This window comes from Neovison vison, chromosome 13 (assembly GCF_020171115.1).
Source record: "Neovison vison isolate M4711 chromosome 13, ASM_NN_V1, whole genome shotgun sequence".
Lineage (NCBI taxonomy): Eukaryota > Metazoa > Chordata > Mammalia > Carnivora > Mustelidae > Neogale > Neogale vison.
Window position 1 is genome coordinate 20,865,517 of NC_058103.1, and position 16,924 is coordinate 20,882,440.

Here is a 16,924-nt window from a genome sequence, read left to right on the forward strand (position 1 = left end):
TGTTTTCACAACCTAAAAACAAAATTACAAAATAAAGCCTCTCATCAGGAAAATTGCTCAATTATGATTTTAAGTTTCAATAGAATGCTTTGCCTTTTCTTCATGGCTAATGAAACTCTTGGGTACAGAAGGTTCCCCTAAAGCCAGTGGAGAACTGGAGTTAGCTCAGGGAGCCTTAAAAACCAGCGGTGCTCATCTCTTTCCAAAACTGTCCCTCTCTGGTGATAACATTCTTTGATAGTCTAAAGTCAAGTGGGGTATATATACAATATATATACAACACTAAACTGGGCAAATGCTACAAATCAGGGTTTCCTCCTTGACACCCCCCCCCCGGTTTTAAAACATTTACCCACACGCCAAAATGCCTAAATTTGACTGGGAACTTACTTCTTATGGTTTTATTAGTACATTTACATTTCAATCTAAGGTTCACAAAGTGATATTGTACTCATGAAAACCCTGTGATAAAGACATTACTAGTCCCATTTTACTGATGAGGTGAAAAAAGGTTATGTAACTTGACCAAGATCATATAGCCAGCAAGAAGCAAAAGTATAGGGCTCAAACCCTTAGTCTTTGATCCCCTCCCCGCCAAAAAGGCTCCACCAAATGATTTCTATTGAAATCAAATGAGGTGATAACCCAATATCCTTCAAATATGAATAGGAGCTAGAATATTTCATTAAAATATTTTACATTTAAATTTAAAAATAGGCATAAGTACTCCTAGATGAGGAAAATATATAAATCGTGCAGAGAAAAAATATGGGTAATATATCAGCATTTATTGGACCCAGAAAAAGTGAAGTGAAAGTGAAGCCAAAAGACAAAGAAATAGAACATTTATAGAGCTACTTGTCCCAAGTCCTCTTATACATAATTTAGTACACTAAGTCATCTGTGGTGACCATTATTATCAACTCCTTTTAATTAATATAAATAAGTAAAAGTATAGGATTATGTTTGTGAAATAGCATGAAGTAGGGGTTTTTCCTTATGGGCAAGTCATTCAGTTTACAATAAAAGTGCTTACAATCTCTGGTTCTCCTTTTAAGCTCTTATGTTGCCTTTATACCACATTAAAGAGTGGCTGAAACACCCCTCCTCTGTCTTCCAAATTAAAAAAAAAAAAAATGCCTAAAAGTTTCAAAATATCTACAGAGTACTTCTAAGTTATATACTCTTTACATACAGAGAATTTCTCAAAGCTTTACCGTCATTTCACTATACATGAATACAAAGCACTTCCTAATAACAGGATGGGGAAAACTGCCTGTTGAACACTATCTACTCTGTTTTGATCCAACCCCCTCACATTTCCTCATGGACCTTCCCTAGCCATCTCTGACAAATGGGGTAAACACATTTAGAGTTCTTCTTTTAATCTGCCACATTTGACACACTTTTTTTTTTCTTAAGATTTTATTTATTTATTTGTCAGAGAGAGAGAGCATAAGTAGGGGGGAAGAACAGGCAGAGGGAAAAGCAGGCTCTCCGCCAAGCAAGGGGCTCAATGTGGGACTCAATGCCAGAACCCTGGCATCATGACCTGAGCTGAAGGCAGACACTCCACTAACTAAGCCACTCAGGCATCCCACATTTTGAACGCTCCTGACTATACCTTTCTTGAAATGTCCTGCCTAGGTTCCAAGATACTATTCCTTTCTGGTTCCCTCCTGCCTCTCATATAGTCCTTTATTCTTATCTGCTAGAACCTCTTTCTCAATATTTCCCTTAAACATTGATGTTCTAGAGTTTCAGCCTCTTCTTTCTCCCTACATGATCTCATTAAAATTCTGTGATTTCAACTACCACCAATGGGTCACTGGATCCCTACGAAGACCAAATATTCAATTTTAATCTCATTTTCCTCCTCAATGTCTAATCCATTATGAACTAAAAACTGTTTTGCCTAGATTTTCATGGTTAGGCTTCTGTTCTTTTTCACCTAACTCAACATGCATTAAAAACAAACAAACAAACTGGATTTGCCACTCTTCTCTCCAAATCTGCTCTTCTATCTGCATTATCTACCTTGACAAACAGCCTCAATATCCACCTAGTCCCCCAGTGTAGTTAAGAACACAGGCACTTGACTACCTAGGTTCAAACCCTGTCTCTGCTACTTTCCAGCTCTAAGACCTTGGGCAGTTAGGTTTCCACACCTCAATTTCTTCATTAGAGAAAAAATACCATACAATCTGCAGGGATTGTGTGAGGATTAAATGGTTAATGCATGTAAAGTTCTTATAGTAATGATTGACATGAACTAAGTGCTGGGAAAAAATGTCTGCTACTATTATTATTATTATTATTATTATTGTCACAGCCAATCAATCAACCTATGACATATATTTTATCTTCTTTAAGATTAGCTCCTCTCTCTATTTCTGATTCTTCTTTTGTTTATGTCCTCATCAACTCTGACAGACTACTATGCCATATTTCATCAATATTAAGACATATTTTTCCACATTTTACCACCTCTTTCTTAGAATGTTGTCTTGCAGTTGACAGTATGTTATGTTTACAGAAGGAGGTATTTTTTTTTCCTTAGTAGCACATAATGATGAGTCTTATAACTGATGGTATCTTAGGTTGAATGAAATCTGGTAAGGGCCTTCTATCTATTCCCCCAGCCTCCATTCTGCTCTGCCCACTCCAATTAATAACCCCAAATCCACTACTGCCAGTAGGCTACATGAAACTGGGGGAGAATTCATAAAAAGCTGAAAGCATTCTACATATGTCAGCTATTTCATTATAACTTCATCTTTTATCAAAGCATTTTTATGGCAGTTGTATTTCAAGGAACTTTGAAAAAAATTGTAATTAACCTTTGAAGACTTATGTATGTATTCACCTATTCTGCAGATATCTACAATGTTCCAGGAACTGTTCTAGGCACTAGAGATATAGCTGTAAACAAAAAACAGACTCCAATCCCAGTCCTCATGGACTTTTCATTCTAATAAAGGGAAACTAAACAATAAATAATATGGGATATATATCATATGATGAGAAGTACTATGGAAAAAAGCAAAAGCAGGAAGGAGGGACAGATTTATCACACTCCTGACAATCATGTTATAAAATAATTCCCCCGCATGGGGATAATGCTAATACCTTTAGACCCTAGAAATATTTCCCCAATGCAAGATCTCAATTATGCATTTACCCAGGCTAACTTTGATTTGGAAAAGAAAGGGTAAATCTGAAAAGCCTTGGGTTTACACAGCTTATAAGCTGATCCACTTTAGTTACCATACTAATAAGGACGGTGGTTTAAACTTCTATGGCCTTGACAAGTCTTTGCCTTTTATGTTTTAGGAGGTCACAGATGTTGAATGAGGGCATGTTTCAGGTCCACGACTTACTGCCACCTCTGCCTTTCCTGAACTCCCAAAATAGCTAAACGTTCTTTTTAAAGGGCTTCGGTGCTCTGAAATAGGCGCTCCCAGGTGGCTGCTATAATTCATTTCAACCTGGCCGAACAGGCATGAATAAGCCTCTTTACTGTTAGTTTTATCTTCCCTTCAGTGCTTAGGAATACAGAATGATCTCTAAAAGTTTACGCTTTATTAACTTCATGAGCCACCAGAAAAATTCCTTCAGTATCATCAGGATAATTCAGCGCAGGTACCTTCAGTGTCCTAATATGATTCTCAGCCTCACTCTTTTCTTTCTTGAAGTGCTTCATCAGCTCCTGGATGTTCTGTTCGTGTTTCGTTTTCACACTCTGCAACGACGATGTAAGATCTTCCAGCTCCCTCTGGTGAACATCTCGTTCTAGCTTTAACTGTGTAATGATTGTAGCTGTTTCTTCATCTCTGGATTTCACCTGTGTCTTGAGGTCAGCAAGGTTCTTAAGTACATCTTTCCTGGCTCGCTGTTCCTCGGCCAATTTATTAGCAAGATCCGCCCGGATGGCGCTCAAGTTCTTGATGGCTTCTTGCATCTCGAGAAGTTGGGCTTTGTCCCTAGCCTGACTCTTCTTTAGCTCTGTGATTTCTTCTTCCAGGTGAGCTTTCTCAACTTTCATCTGGCTTTGAATCTTACTCTGATGCTTCAATTCACTCTCGAGCCTTTGGATAGTGTCCAGGGAATCCTTGACTTCTAGTTCAAGGTCAACTTGATGAGCCTTAACATCACTTAGTTTCTGCTCCTTACGGTGAAGCTCCTCCTCTTGAAGGGCACGCTTGGTTAAGACATCATTCAATTCCTTTCGAAGATTCTCTATTTGTTGTAACGCTGTATAAAGCTGGCCTTTCAGTTCATCCTTTTCTTTTAGAATCTATCAGGTTAAGAAAAAAAAAAATCACTGTAAAATTCACCAGAGAGACTGTCAGAAAATAAAGTTTAATACACGAGGAGAAGAAAAATCCATAAAACAGGATTTTGTATTTTTTCCATTTTTTAATGAAAAGTTGCTTTTAGGCTAGAAAAAGCAAAATGCAATTACCCTGACGTAGCACCACACTGATATAATATGTTGCAGATTTTCAACACCAACACATATCAATCCTTGATTATAAATAATTATTTAAATGTAGGATAAAATTTAGCAAAAGAATGGGGAAAGAAAAAGATTCCTACTATAATTTACCAGAGGTTGAAATAATTAATGTTACTTAAAATAACAGTTCTTTGCATTTCAAATGCACCCGTTTAAAAAGGAGAAACCTCAAAATAGATAAGGAAGACAATATAGGGAACGATGCAGATACAATCTAAGAAAGGTTTTGGTACAATCAGTCATTACTTAATAAATAAAGTCGGTAGGGAGAGGAAATACACTATATGTAACTGGGAGTCTCAAAGCCCCAAAAAGATAGAAATAGGATTAAGATTAGGATAGGTGGGGAAAAGACACAGGAGAAAGGTCAAGCGATCAGATGTCCATCACCCTCTGCCAGCCTCTGTGCAGGGTGAAGGTGGACACTGACAGACAGAGGGAGGCCAAGAACTACCCCTCTCGTCCTCACCACCTCCCAAAGCAATAAAAAAGTCAGCAGCTGAGGAAGCTGGAATCACCACCCCTTTCCCCCAACACTGGCACCAAATACAATCTCCATCTCTGCTTACGGATGGCTTTCACCCAGGAAAAAAAGAAAATCACGATTCTCATTTCAGAATTAGAAATAACAAGTAAAAATGCAAATACTTATAAGGCAGTTTTACACTTCATATTTTATACTTTAGTATGAAACAATTCAAGATAAACTACAATGAGTCAATCACTCCAAAGAAACAGTTCCCTCAAAACCCTGTCAGTTTTAGCAGGGGAGAACAGCATGAAGCCAGCATGAGAGATAATAAAAGGAAGTGGTTAGGCAGCTGAGCTCTGACCATAGAAAACTGTATGTGATTCTCAGTCCAGTCTAAGTCACCCTAGGGCCTCAAGGAAATTATTTATCTTTATAAAGATAATAATAGCACCTATATCATAGGGTTGTGATGAAGACTAGTGGCAAAGAAGAAAAAAAAGGGGGGGGGTGCAGAGGATTCAAGTTCAAGGAGAAGCCAGGATCCCAGGGAGATATCCGTGTAAGATAATAATCAGATCCGTGAAGAGCAGGTATAATTGATAAAGCAATGCCCCTGGACTGAAAAGACTCAGGGCCACAGAGGAAAGAGATTACTTTGAAAGGCAGTTAAAATGGCTAAAAATATAAGTAAGTCTAAGAGTAGATGTATTATTTTTCTATTGCAGTTTAACAAATTCCAACAAACTTAATAGCAAAAAATATACCATTTATTATCTCCCTGTTTCCACAGATCCCAAGTCCAGGGAAGGTATTGTGCCCAGGGTTTCCTAAAGTTAAGTCAAGGTATCAGCTGGCCTGGGCTCTTACTTGGAGGCTTAACGGGAAGAATCCACTTCCAAGTTCATCCATGTTGTTGGCAAAATTTAGTTCCATGCACTTAACACCCTGGTCCCTATTTCCTTGCTAGCTTTGGGCCAGGGATTGCTCTGAGCTTCTAAGGCCACCCACACTCCTTGCCTCATGGACCCCTCAGACGCTAAAGCCAGGAACACCACAATGAATCTTTCCTGTATTTCAAATCCCCCAACTTTCCCCTCTCTCAACAGCCAGAAAAATTTCTATGCTTTTAAAGATTCCTGGGATTAGAGTAGGCCCACCCAAATAATCTCCTTATCTTAAGGTCAACTCTGCCATATAACAGAACCATGAGAGTCATATCTCATTATGTTCACAGGCTCCAGGAATTAGGGTGAGTCATCTCTGGGAGGTCCACTTACCATACCAGACAGAAACTGGCAGAATCGAGTCTTGGCTGTAAGGAATATGCAAGCAGGGCCTGAGAACAGGAGAGGTGGCTTCAAGACCGTGCTTAATGTTTGGAACAGATAACATAGGCCCTGCTTCCTGTCAGTCTCCTGCAGAGACTTCCCTGCTGCCCAGAAGATAAAGATTATATTTTCAAGATGGAGATCTAGCAGGTAAAACATCTTTGATTGCAAAATACTGTATTATCTTCCTAAAGTTGGTTTAAACAGTGATATTTATTTTTCTCACATAACATGAACACCAGAGATAGAGCTCTTCAAGAAGAGTCCTTCAGGGGGCGCCTGGGTGGCTCAGTGGGTTAAGCCGCTGCCTTCAGCTCAGGTCATGATCCCAGGGTCCTGGGATCAAGCCCCGCATTGGGCTCTCTGGTCTGTGGGAGGCCTGCTTCCTCCTCTCTCTCTTCCTGCCTCTCGCCAACTTCTGATCTCTGTCTGTCAAATAAATAAATAAAATAAATCTTTTTTTAAAAAAAAAAAGAAGAGTCCTTCAGGGCGCCTGGGTGGCTCAGTGGGTTAAGCCTCTGCCTTTGGCTCAGGTCATGATCTCGGGGTCCTGGGATCGAGTCCCGCATCGGGCTCTCTGCTCAGCGGGAAGCCTGCTTCCTCCTCCTTCTCTCTCTACCTGCCTCTATGCCTACTTGTAATCTCTCTCTGTCAAATAAATAAATAAAATCTTTTAAAAAAAAAAAGAAGAGTCCTTCAAAAACTCAGGCACTGCTACTCTACAGTTCTCTAGATTTTGCCCCCGGTTTCAGCATTCCAAGTATCATATCAATTCATGACAAAGGTGGCACCCTTAGAGTGGACTGTCACAGACTACATTAGTCAAGTTTGCAAATTCTTTGGCAATAAAGATACTAAAAACTAAGTTCTATTTGCTTTTTGCTAATTGCTTGGCTAGTAGCCACAGCCCAAGATTTTGTCTAGACATTGTCTCCAAATCGGAAAATGACAGTGTCTTAACTGCCACCTCAATATCCTGGACATTCCTCAGTTGAATAGGCTTTATCTTGAGGGAACTCAAAACAATAGACTTGGATCCCCCTTGGCCAGGAATGCTGAAGTAGAAGTACTTGAAAGGAGTCTGAGAAATCAGGCTTGTTTTTCACCTCATTTTTACTTCGGCTAAGTTTCCTAGTTCCCTCTCTTGCTTGGACTAACTTCAGCAAGGACAGATCATTTGGCTAGTCCATCATTGAAAACCTCCAAATTATCAGACTATGTATATTTGGATTACAGACTGCAGATTTTCAGTCTCTCTACCCCCAAAAAATCTTGCTCTCTGCTTTTACTATTTCTTTTTCTCCACCTTTAGGCAGGCAGGCTTCAACATATATTTGTCTTTCTCTTGTAGATCTGTTCTGAAGTCTACCGTAAGATCACAACACATGCCAACATCCTAAAGTTTTCCTACCAGTCACTTAATACCCCACTCTGAGGCACAGCATCACTGCCCGAAGGTAGGATTTCTGATGGTTCAACTAACAACTATTTCCAGTAGCACAGTTGGCCAACTTCCCCTTTAGAAAAGTAGGATGCTCCTATCCCTACTTCAGTTCTCCACTTAGTCAATCCTACATTTTAGGCTCTTTTACTTAAAGCTCCTTACTCCGAGAACTGATGTGTCCTGTCAGCTTGAATATCTTCTGCTGAGAGTAAGAGAAAACTCCAATTCCAGCTGACTTAAACTACAAGGTAATTTAATATCATTCCAGGCAGAACTGTTCCCGACATGGTGTCAAAGCTCTACGTCTGCCTCTCTGCACTTCTCTCAGCAATACCTTCTGGTGTGTGAGACTTCGTTCTCAGGACCACAGTAAGACGGCCAACTTCGGCTACTGCAGGCATCACAGCCTAATAGAACAAAACCAGAAAGGAAAAAAAATCTCCCTTATGTGTCTTCTTCAGGGGTGAGTAAATGTTTACCAGAAGCCCCCTGCAACAGACTTCATAACTCATTTTCCATGGCTCAAAAGATGGTTATATGCTTGGTAACAGGCTTACATTAATTTTTGAATGGAATGGAATGGATTGAATAAATGGGGGAGGGAGTAGATGGGGATAATCAAGACCACTATGGAAACCAACTGATGTTTTGCCTGTATATTAAGTTTTGCCTGTATATTAAAGAGCAGAAAAGGGAAAAGTAAGAGTTGGGTAAGTTTTGCCTATATATTAAGGAGCAGAAAAGGGAAAAGTAAAAGTTGGGTTGATTTCAGATTGAAGATCAGTTAGATGTGTAAGGTGGAAGAAAGAAATCAAAGAAGCTGGTGAGCGGGTCGTCAGAGCAGCTCTTCATGAAGTTCCATCTGACAGGAAAAAACAGATTGCAGGAAATGACTGGTCAACTGGAGGAACGTGGAAAGATCAAAATCATATGGTAATCATTAAAAAAGGAAAAGGAAATAAAAGAAATGTGTAAGATCAGAGACTAAAATTTTGGAAGTAAAGATTTGGACATGGAGAAATTATAGATGAGGACAATTTTTAGCCACAGAAATTAGCTGCTGAGTGACTTGGAGGTCACTGTAAAATGGGAAATTAGTGAAGTTTAAGGATGCTGAAGTTTAAGGTTGCTGAGATGAACTTTGTAATCACTAAAGATGATGATAAGAATTACATGTAATGAAACAGGGTGAGGGGGAAGCCAGGTGCAAAAATCCTTGAGAAATATGGAGGCATAATGGAAAAATATGTAGCAGTCAGGAACAATGAGAAGAGAATGTTCTAACCACGCAAACCCAGCTTCCAAAGAAGAAAAGCTCTAAGAGAAGATTACGAAGGAACGATTGAAAATGGCTGTGTGAAGCCAGAAGAAAGATACTGTCTAAAACCATCATAAGAATAGAAATGAACTTTTCAAAGCCTGACCACAAAATACGCATAGAATTTTGTTTCCTAATGAACTAAAAGGTAGACAAAATTTTTAAAAAGGAAGAAAAGTTATTTTTCTGCATATGAAGGTATATGCAGATGGATTCTGGGTTATTCTAATATATCCATACTTTAGCCTTTCTAAAATTGCCTATGTTAGAACCATATATACATTTAAAATGTATTTAGCACTGATCCTTCTTTTCAACTTTTAAATTAAAAAATTCAGCTGTAAAAGACAGTATATATTACATACACTCCTTTTTTCCTCAGTATGAAGGCAATACAAAAAAGGAAAATATGGCAATTTAAGATTCTTGAAGTCAAATATTATCAAGCAAAATGCTCAATACAGGGCAAACCAATTCTTCTGCCAACTCAGCAAGAAAAACAAGCAACCTAAGAAGCATTCCTATTATTCATATTAAAATATACATCTATGTATTTGGAAATATTCAGGAAGTATACATTGTGATCAGAATCCAAGTTCAAAATTTTTTCCTTTATCATTTTCAAAACATGTATAAGAACCAACAACTTCAAATAGCACGTTAAAAGATAAAGACAAAAAAATGTTAAAGACAAAAATATCACAATAAATGAGATTATTTGTATCTACAGAATTTTAGGTCCTCCATTATATTTTTATCTACATATCTCTAAAGGACATCATATCATGGTCCCCTGATGTAAACATCCATGCCATTTTCTTTCAAGGAAGTACACAATCTGATGCTTCTGGGGTTTTTGTGCAATGATATGCTATTCATTTGATATTCTATATAATTCGATAACAAAGTAGTTTTGTAATAGGATATATATCTAACAATCCTACCAAATTTCCAAAAATGTAAAAAACAGGAAAAAAGTAAATTAGAGCAATTTTTAAGAGAATACAACCCTTTAGCCTTCTACTACATTTTTAAGTGGCAAATCTTAAAGCAGAAAATAAATTACACTGGAAAAAAGAGAAATGGTAGTAGAGAAACACAAAAACTGTATTGTTTGAGCATAGAAAATGTCTTAACAAGGTTACTTATTAAACAATTTACTCTGTAAAACAATGTGTTTTATTTGGAATTTAGTATTATTTTTATTTTAATATATACTTCCAAATATACCCTAAAGTCACTTTTTGAAAGTAATTAGCTCAAAAAAACAAAAAACAAAAGCAAAACAAAACAACCATACACTGTATTCCTAATGCCTTGGGGCGGTTTTGTGATTTTATTAAAAATTAAATACTCCTTAGAGGTATTACTAAGACATAAACATATAGACACTTTTTTCCAAAATTATTTACAACGTACTTCCATATCATGGATTTACTGGACTCTTACACGTGCAATGAAATAGCTGTTACCCTTTCTTCCTTGATTAACCGCTGCTCTAACTCCAATACGCGGCATTCATTTTTAAGGCTTTTAAAGTGGAAATTACAATGCCTGCTGTGATAATTGTGATACTATCCTAACTGTGGCAATCACTTTAAAACTACTTCTTTGCTTATCATTAGCAATGCTAAGTGATAAAAATAATTATATCAGGAGCATTCTGGGAAATAATTGTTTAACAATTTTGAGTATCTAAAAAAACTCCATCTAGAAAACTCTGCACCATGGATTAGGATACTGTCTGATGACATGGACCCTTCTACATTTCCTCTAATTAAGTAAAATCCCCAGACGGTTTTCAATCAGTCAGTCCCTCGCACCCACCTTCTTTCTAGCTACCTCCCCTACCGTCATGCTCATTGAACCAGTTGCCAGACCAGACTGACAACAGGATAATCAAGGTAGAGCAATTTCCTGGAATCAGATCAGTTCAGCTTCAAGTCTGAAAGCTTTAGAGCTGCTTTACCTCAGGGCAACTAGTTACCCAGTATGTGTCAGATGGGTTAAACTGAAAAGCACTCCACAATGAGTGCAAGGTGATCGCTTCCCCCAGCCTCTAGATGTCCACAAAATTCATATCTAAATGGTAAAGCATCTTTTCTGGAACAGCTCATCTGAAATAAGCATCTGTCACTCTTAAGTGCTGACAATTGATTTTATAAACATAATTGCCTTACATTGTGCTTTCCTTTGAAAGAAAGTCAACTTATCCAAACGATTATTCTTTTGGAATGTTCAGAATTCTGGACAAGTGACAAATGACAAAGCAGAAATGATAAACCAAGACTATACATGGATAAAAATCAACCCTGACTTTGCTGTTTATTATCTTACAAACATCTAGGTTTAATTCAACCCAAAGATATAGTTGAGAATCAACACAGGAGCACAAAATTCATTTAAAGAAACTGATGATACACGGGAAAGACGATGTGAAATGCATACACGAATCAGTGAAATGCTTTTTGTTGCAATCAAAAAGGCACAAAAGCAGAGTCTTAAAGAGGTTTGCGACCTGACAATACCGCTCAGGCAGTGAGATTATGAATGTCATTCATTTAACGAAAACCATTATAGTTGCTGCCAGAAAATGGTCCAGTAGTAACTACTACATATTTAAATGTTCCCTTCCAACCAATACTTAAGGTGAAATTTACTAAAAAATTAGATTTTAAAATACATGCACTGGGGGAAAAGTCAGGTGATATTATGGAAGACTTTTTTTTTTTTTTTTTTTTTCCATTTGAAAATCAAAGAATAATTTCAGCATCGGGAACTAAAAGCCAAACTGAGGGAGAGGACGGGATCTCTTTTTTTTTTTTTTTAATAAACATATAATGTAGTATTAGCCCCAGGGGTACAGGTCTGCGAATTGCCAGGTTTACACACTTCACAGCACTCACCATACATAGCCCATACCCTCCCCAATGTCCATAATCCCACCACCCTCTCCCTACCCCGCTCGCCTCCCCGACAACCCTCAGGTTGTTTTCTGAGTTTGAGAGTCTCTTGTGGTTTGTCTCCCTCCCTTCCTACCCCCAAAACCCCCCACGTTGCATCTCCACTTTCTCATATCAATGAGATCATATGATAGTTGTCTTTCTCCGATTGACTTATTTCGCTAAGCACAATAGAGGGATCTCTTTCTAAGGGCCAACTCTAAAAACTCACAGAATGTTAAACTGTGGAGAAGACTTTAAAAACTTAAACAATTAAATTACTTTTTACCTTGAAAAAGCCAAGACATAAAGACTCTTCTATCAAGGACATCATGATAGGTAGGGTACATGCACGGTACGGCACTCAAGTGTTTGTTCAAAGGATGGATGAATGAATGGTTGGTCACAGCAAAAATCATTCCTTAGGAATTTGGATTTTATACCTGATTATTCTTGTCTGTCAGTTGATCAAGAGTTTCAGACTGTTTCTCCAGCGCTCGCTCTAACTTCTTGTGCTTAAGCTTCCACTGCCTGATGGACTCCTGAGCTTTCAGTTTCAGCTCTTCTCTCCTCTTCTCTGCCTCCTGCCTCAGGGCCTCTGACTGCTGGAACTCGAGGAGGTACTGCTCCGCCTGCTTGGTCGCATCCTCGGCATGGTGGGTCAGCTCTGAAATCTGAAGGTCAGCACGCTTGTGTTTAGCCTCACAAGTTTCAAAGTGATTCTGGATCTCCTTAAGCTGATCCAACATCTGTAGCTGCTCCTTTTCTTTGTGCTCCAATTGATGTGTTAAATTCTGGGAATAAAGCATGAGAAATATTAGGAACATGTTCTTATCAAAACTGGATGTCTAACATAGCATCAAACAAGAATCTCCAATGTCTGAGAATGACTGAAATGGGAACCACCTGTACCAAATTTCATTAGTAGTCAGTCTAGAAGACATGAGTCCCTCTCTATGTATTTTATGGGCACCTAAGTTGGGAATAATTCTTTATAGAAATAGTTCCTCTTTTTTAGACTACTTCATTATCCATATAGGGAAAACATGTATTTTCCAGTTGACGGTCACCAAAATAGAAGGACTTTTTATTTTTTTTAAAGATTTTATTTATTTATTTGACAGATAGAGATCACAAGTAGGCAGAGAGGCAGGTAGAGAGAGAGGAAGGGGGAAGCAGCCTCCCTGCTGAGCAGAGAGCCCCATGCAGGTCTCGATCTCAGGAGCCTGAGATCATGACCTGAGCAGAAGGCAGAGGCTTTAACCCACTGAGCCATCCAGGCGCCCCACAGAAGGACTTTTGATGAGAAAAACGACATGCATTACTTTAGTAAGAATCTAGCACTTTGTCCAACTGAAAAAAATGTCAGTTTTAAAAACTTTCAGATTATCACAGCAGTCATATGTAATATTTCAGTTTCTGGCAACACATAAATTTTGTTAAAACAGAATAAGAATACCTAATAAAATACGCACATTTATGATAGAAAGATCAATATAGATAATATTTGAAAGTTCATTTAAAAGACTCTCAATAAAGTGTTTATAGACACATTAATTCCAGCTAAATCTAATGTTATAAGTTGCTAAACTTAGCTCAAGCTCACAAAAATCAGGGTAGGATAGATTTTTAAACAAACAAATTTATTTGAACTACATAATAATTAAGAAAAGCAAACCTGAACTCTTAAGATCCAGCTTCCCAGAATGGGTCAACAACACATTTGGAAATTGCACTAAATCATCATGCTTCATACGTATTTTCAATTTGAAAAGACCTACTAAAGATCTATTTTTAACTTAAAAATGAGAGGATACTTTTATATAACATTTTAAACAAATAAAAGAATATTGTAATCATTAACATTAAGCCACTATTATAGAGCTTTGGAAGGGAGTGACAAATTAAGAAATAATGAATCCCGTATGCTGCCCCTCCTGAGCCTTACTTTCCAATACTCAGGTGACAAAGGTAACATGAAAAGGCCATGTTCAGGGGACTAAGATGATACCGGAGCTGGACAAACAATAAATACCATCTACATTGCTGTAAGGCTCCTACAAATGAAGGCTGGAAACATTTACCAACTTCCCCTGATTCTCACAGCAGAACGTTCAGTTCCAGATTCCATTATCCCCGCACCATGGCTCAAATAAGTGAAATACAATTTCTTTCATGGTTAAAGTCATTGTTTGACATCATGGCAAAAAAAAAAAAAAATACAATAAAAATAATGCCTTGAAAACAAGTTTCATTTTCAGAGCAACAGGTTTGCATTTGCTCAGTTTGCTAAATTCAATGCAGCATGGAAGAGATGAGTCACTCCTTTATCTACCCAAACAAAATAGTAAATTGAGAACTGTGAACTTGTTTGTGCGGAAAATTCTAAAATGAAATCAGAAAGCCATAGTGGTAGTGGTTTGCCCTTTTGCCCTTATCTAAAAGTTTTATCACTAAGATAGAAATCAACTTTACTAACCCGCAGTATTCGCATGATTTCTCCATCAGCAGAGAGATGCCAATATTTTTTTTTTTTCTAACAAACACTTCGGAGAGTGGGTACCCTTCCTACATGTTAAGCACATAGCTTACAAAATGGTTAATAAGACCTGGCTTTGATACCAAAAAACTAAGTAACATAAACTGGGGAGATACTCACACTACCAGCTAGATTACAACTGCAAATGATGCTAGATGCTAAAATGAGGGACAGTTACCTGAAGGGGACTAAATTCTACAGTGTGGCTGGGGAGGGTTTCTCTTGGGAGATGACATATGAGCTGAGATCTAAATGAGAAGGAGCTAGCAATAATAATTATTATTACTACTAAAGTTTATTGAGCACTTGAGTTGTACAAAGGATTAAGCAAATACTTTATAAGAATGACCTCACTTGGTCCCACTATTACTATCTTAATTTTAGTGATATGTAACCAACTCTTGGAAACTGACCAAGATCACATACCTAATATGTGAGGAAATGGGATTTAGACCCAGATTGTCTGACTGGAGAGCCCGTGTTTTCAACTCTTTGCTAAGTGGCCAGATTCTCAGATGACCCTAACTCCTTGTCCGTTTGTCACCTACTCTCACAGTCCTATCTTAGTGGTTCTGTTCAGAAGGGCCATCTAGGAAACAAGAGTCCCAGTACTCCCTTCTCCCCAGTACTCCTCCTCTCATCCCTTTCCCCCATTCCTCAGGCCTTTGGCTTTATCTCCCCATCTGCCCAGTTCCCTCACTCCTTTTCTTCTCATGCATCTGCTCTTCATTGTCAGGAAGATGACCACGCCCTGACATTTCTTTTGCTGGCTTTAAATCCAAGTTTTTTGACCTAACTTCTTTAATTTTCACTTTAACCACTCCCTTGTTCTTATTTCAAACTCCTTTTTAAAGCTGAACTTAAATGGTAAAACTACCAGCTCTGGGGGAATTAACACATTTCCTGCTTCCTATATCAGGTTCCTGAGTCCTCGAAGGAAAACCAAACAGGAGTATCAGTTGATGTGATGGCACCCGGAGAGGCAAGCCCTTGGTGCAGAAATTCTACTGCATGCCTCTTCCCAATCCACACAGTGGCCCTTCCAAAATGGCCTGCCTCAGACCCACCATCTTTTCACTCACTTCTAGTGTGTAACATAACTCCTTAAAAAATGAAATTGAAGCTATTATGCAGGACATCCCTTAAATTTCCTTAATGAACCATTGTGAAACTTAACCAATGGATAGTCTGTCCTCCTCTCTAGTCTCTGAGGAAAGGGGATCTTCCTTAGACAAATTAGCCAATCTTTGTAATTTCCTTCCATATCCATCAAGGGTTTCATACATCAATTGTATCTTCTCTTCCTTGTACTGAACCTCTCTTTTCCTACTGGATCATTCTTCTCTACTATTCCCATCTTTAAAAAAAAAAAATCACGGGATGCCTGGGTGGTTCAGTTGGTTAAGCGGCTGCCTTCAGTTCAGGTCATGATCTCAGTATCCTGGGATCGAGTCCCACATTGGACTCCTCACTCAGCAGGGAGCCTGCTTCTCCCTCTGCCTCTGCCTGTGCTCACGCTCTCTCTCTCTCTCGCTCTCTCTGACAAATAAATAAAATCTTTAAAAAAATAATAAATCACAGTAATAATTTTTTCTTAATGAAACAAATTGAAGAGGATACAAACAAAGATAGTTCATGTTCATGAATTGGAGGAATCAGTATTGTTAAAATGTTTATATTACCCAAAGCAACCTGCAGTTTTCATGCAATCCCTATCAAAATATCAAAAGCATTTTTCACATAACTAGATCAAATAATCCTAAAACTTGTATGGAACCACAAAAGACCCTAATAGTCAAAGCAATCTGAAAAAGAACAAAGCTAGAGGTATCATGATCCCAGATTTCAAGATATACTACAAAGCTAATATAATCATAACCAGTACATACTGGCACAGAAATAGGCACACAGATGAACAGAATAGAATAGAGAGTCCAGCAATAAGCCCACACTTTCATGGTCAATTAATCAATGAAAAACGAGGCAGAAAGACACAACAGGAAGATTCTCTTTAATGATGTTGGAAAAACAGCACAGCTACATGCAAAAGAATGAAACGGGACCACTTTCTTACACCATAGACAAAAATAAACTCAAAATGGATTAAAGACCTAAGTATGAGATCTGAAACCATAAAATTCCTAAAGAAAATATAAGCAGTAATTTCTTTAACATCAGCCATAAAAACAATTTTTCCAAATACGTCTACTTTGGCAAGGAAAACAAAAAGCAAAATTAAACCATTGGGCCTACACTGAAATAAAAAGCTTTTGTACAGCGAAGGAAACCATCGACAAAACAAAAAGGCAACCTACCTAGGGGTAGAATATATTTGCAAATAAGATATCCAATAAGGAATTAA

At 38.0% G+C, this 16,924-nt stretch overlaps 1 protein-coding gene across 4 annotated transcripts in view; it reads right to left on the minus strand.

Moving 5' to 3' along the window:
* The window catches only part of CEP128 (centrosomal protein 128), a 398,290-nt gene that overhangs the window by 265,003 nt on the left and 116,363 nt on the right, over positions 1-16,924 (minus strand). For all 4 annotated transcript variants that reach the window (XM_044229569.1, XM_044229570.1, XM_044229571.1 and 1 more), the window contains 2 exons: positions 12,467-12,817; positions 3,647-4,297 (listed from right to left, as the gene is read on the minus strand). In XM_044229569.1, the coding sequence (XP_044085504.1) occupies positions 3,647-4,297; positions 12,467-12,817 (1,002 nt within the window). The remainder of the gene's footprint in view (positions 1-3,646; positions 4,298-12,466; positions 12,818-16,924) is intronic.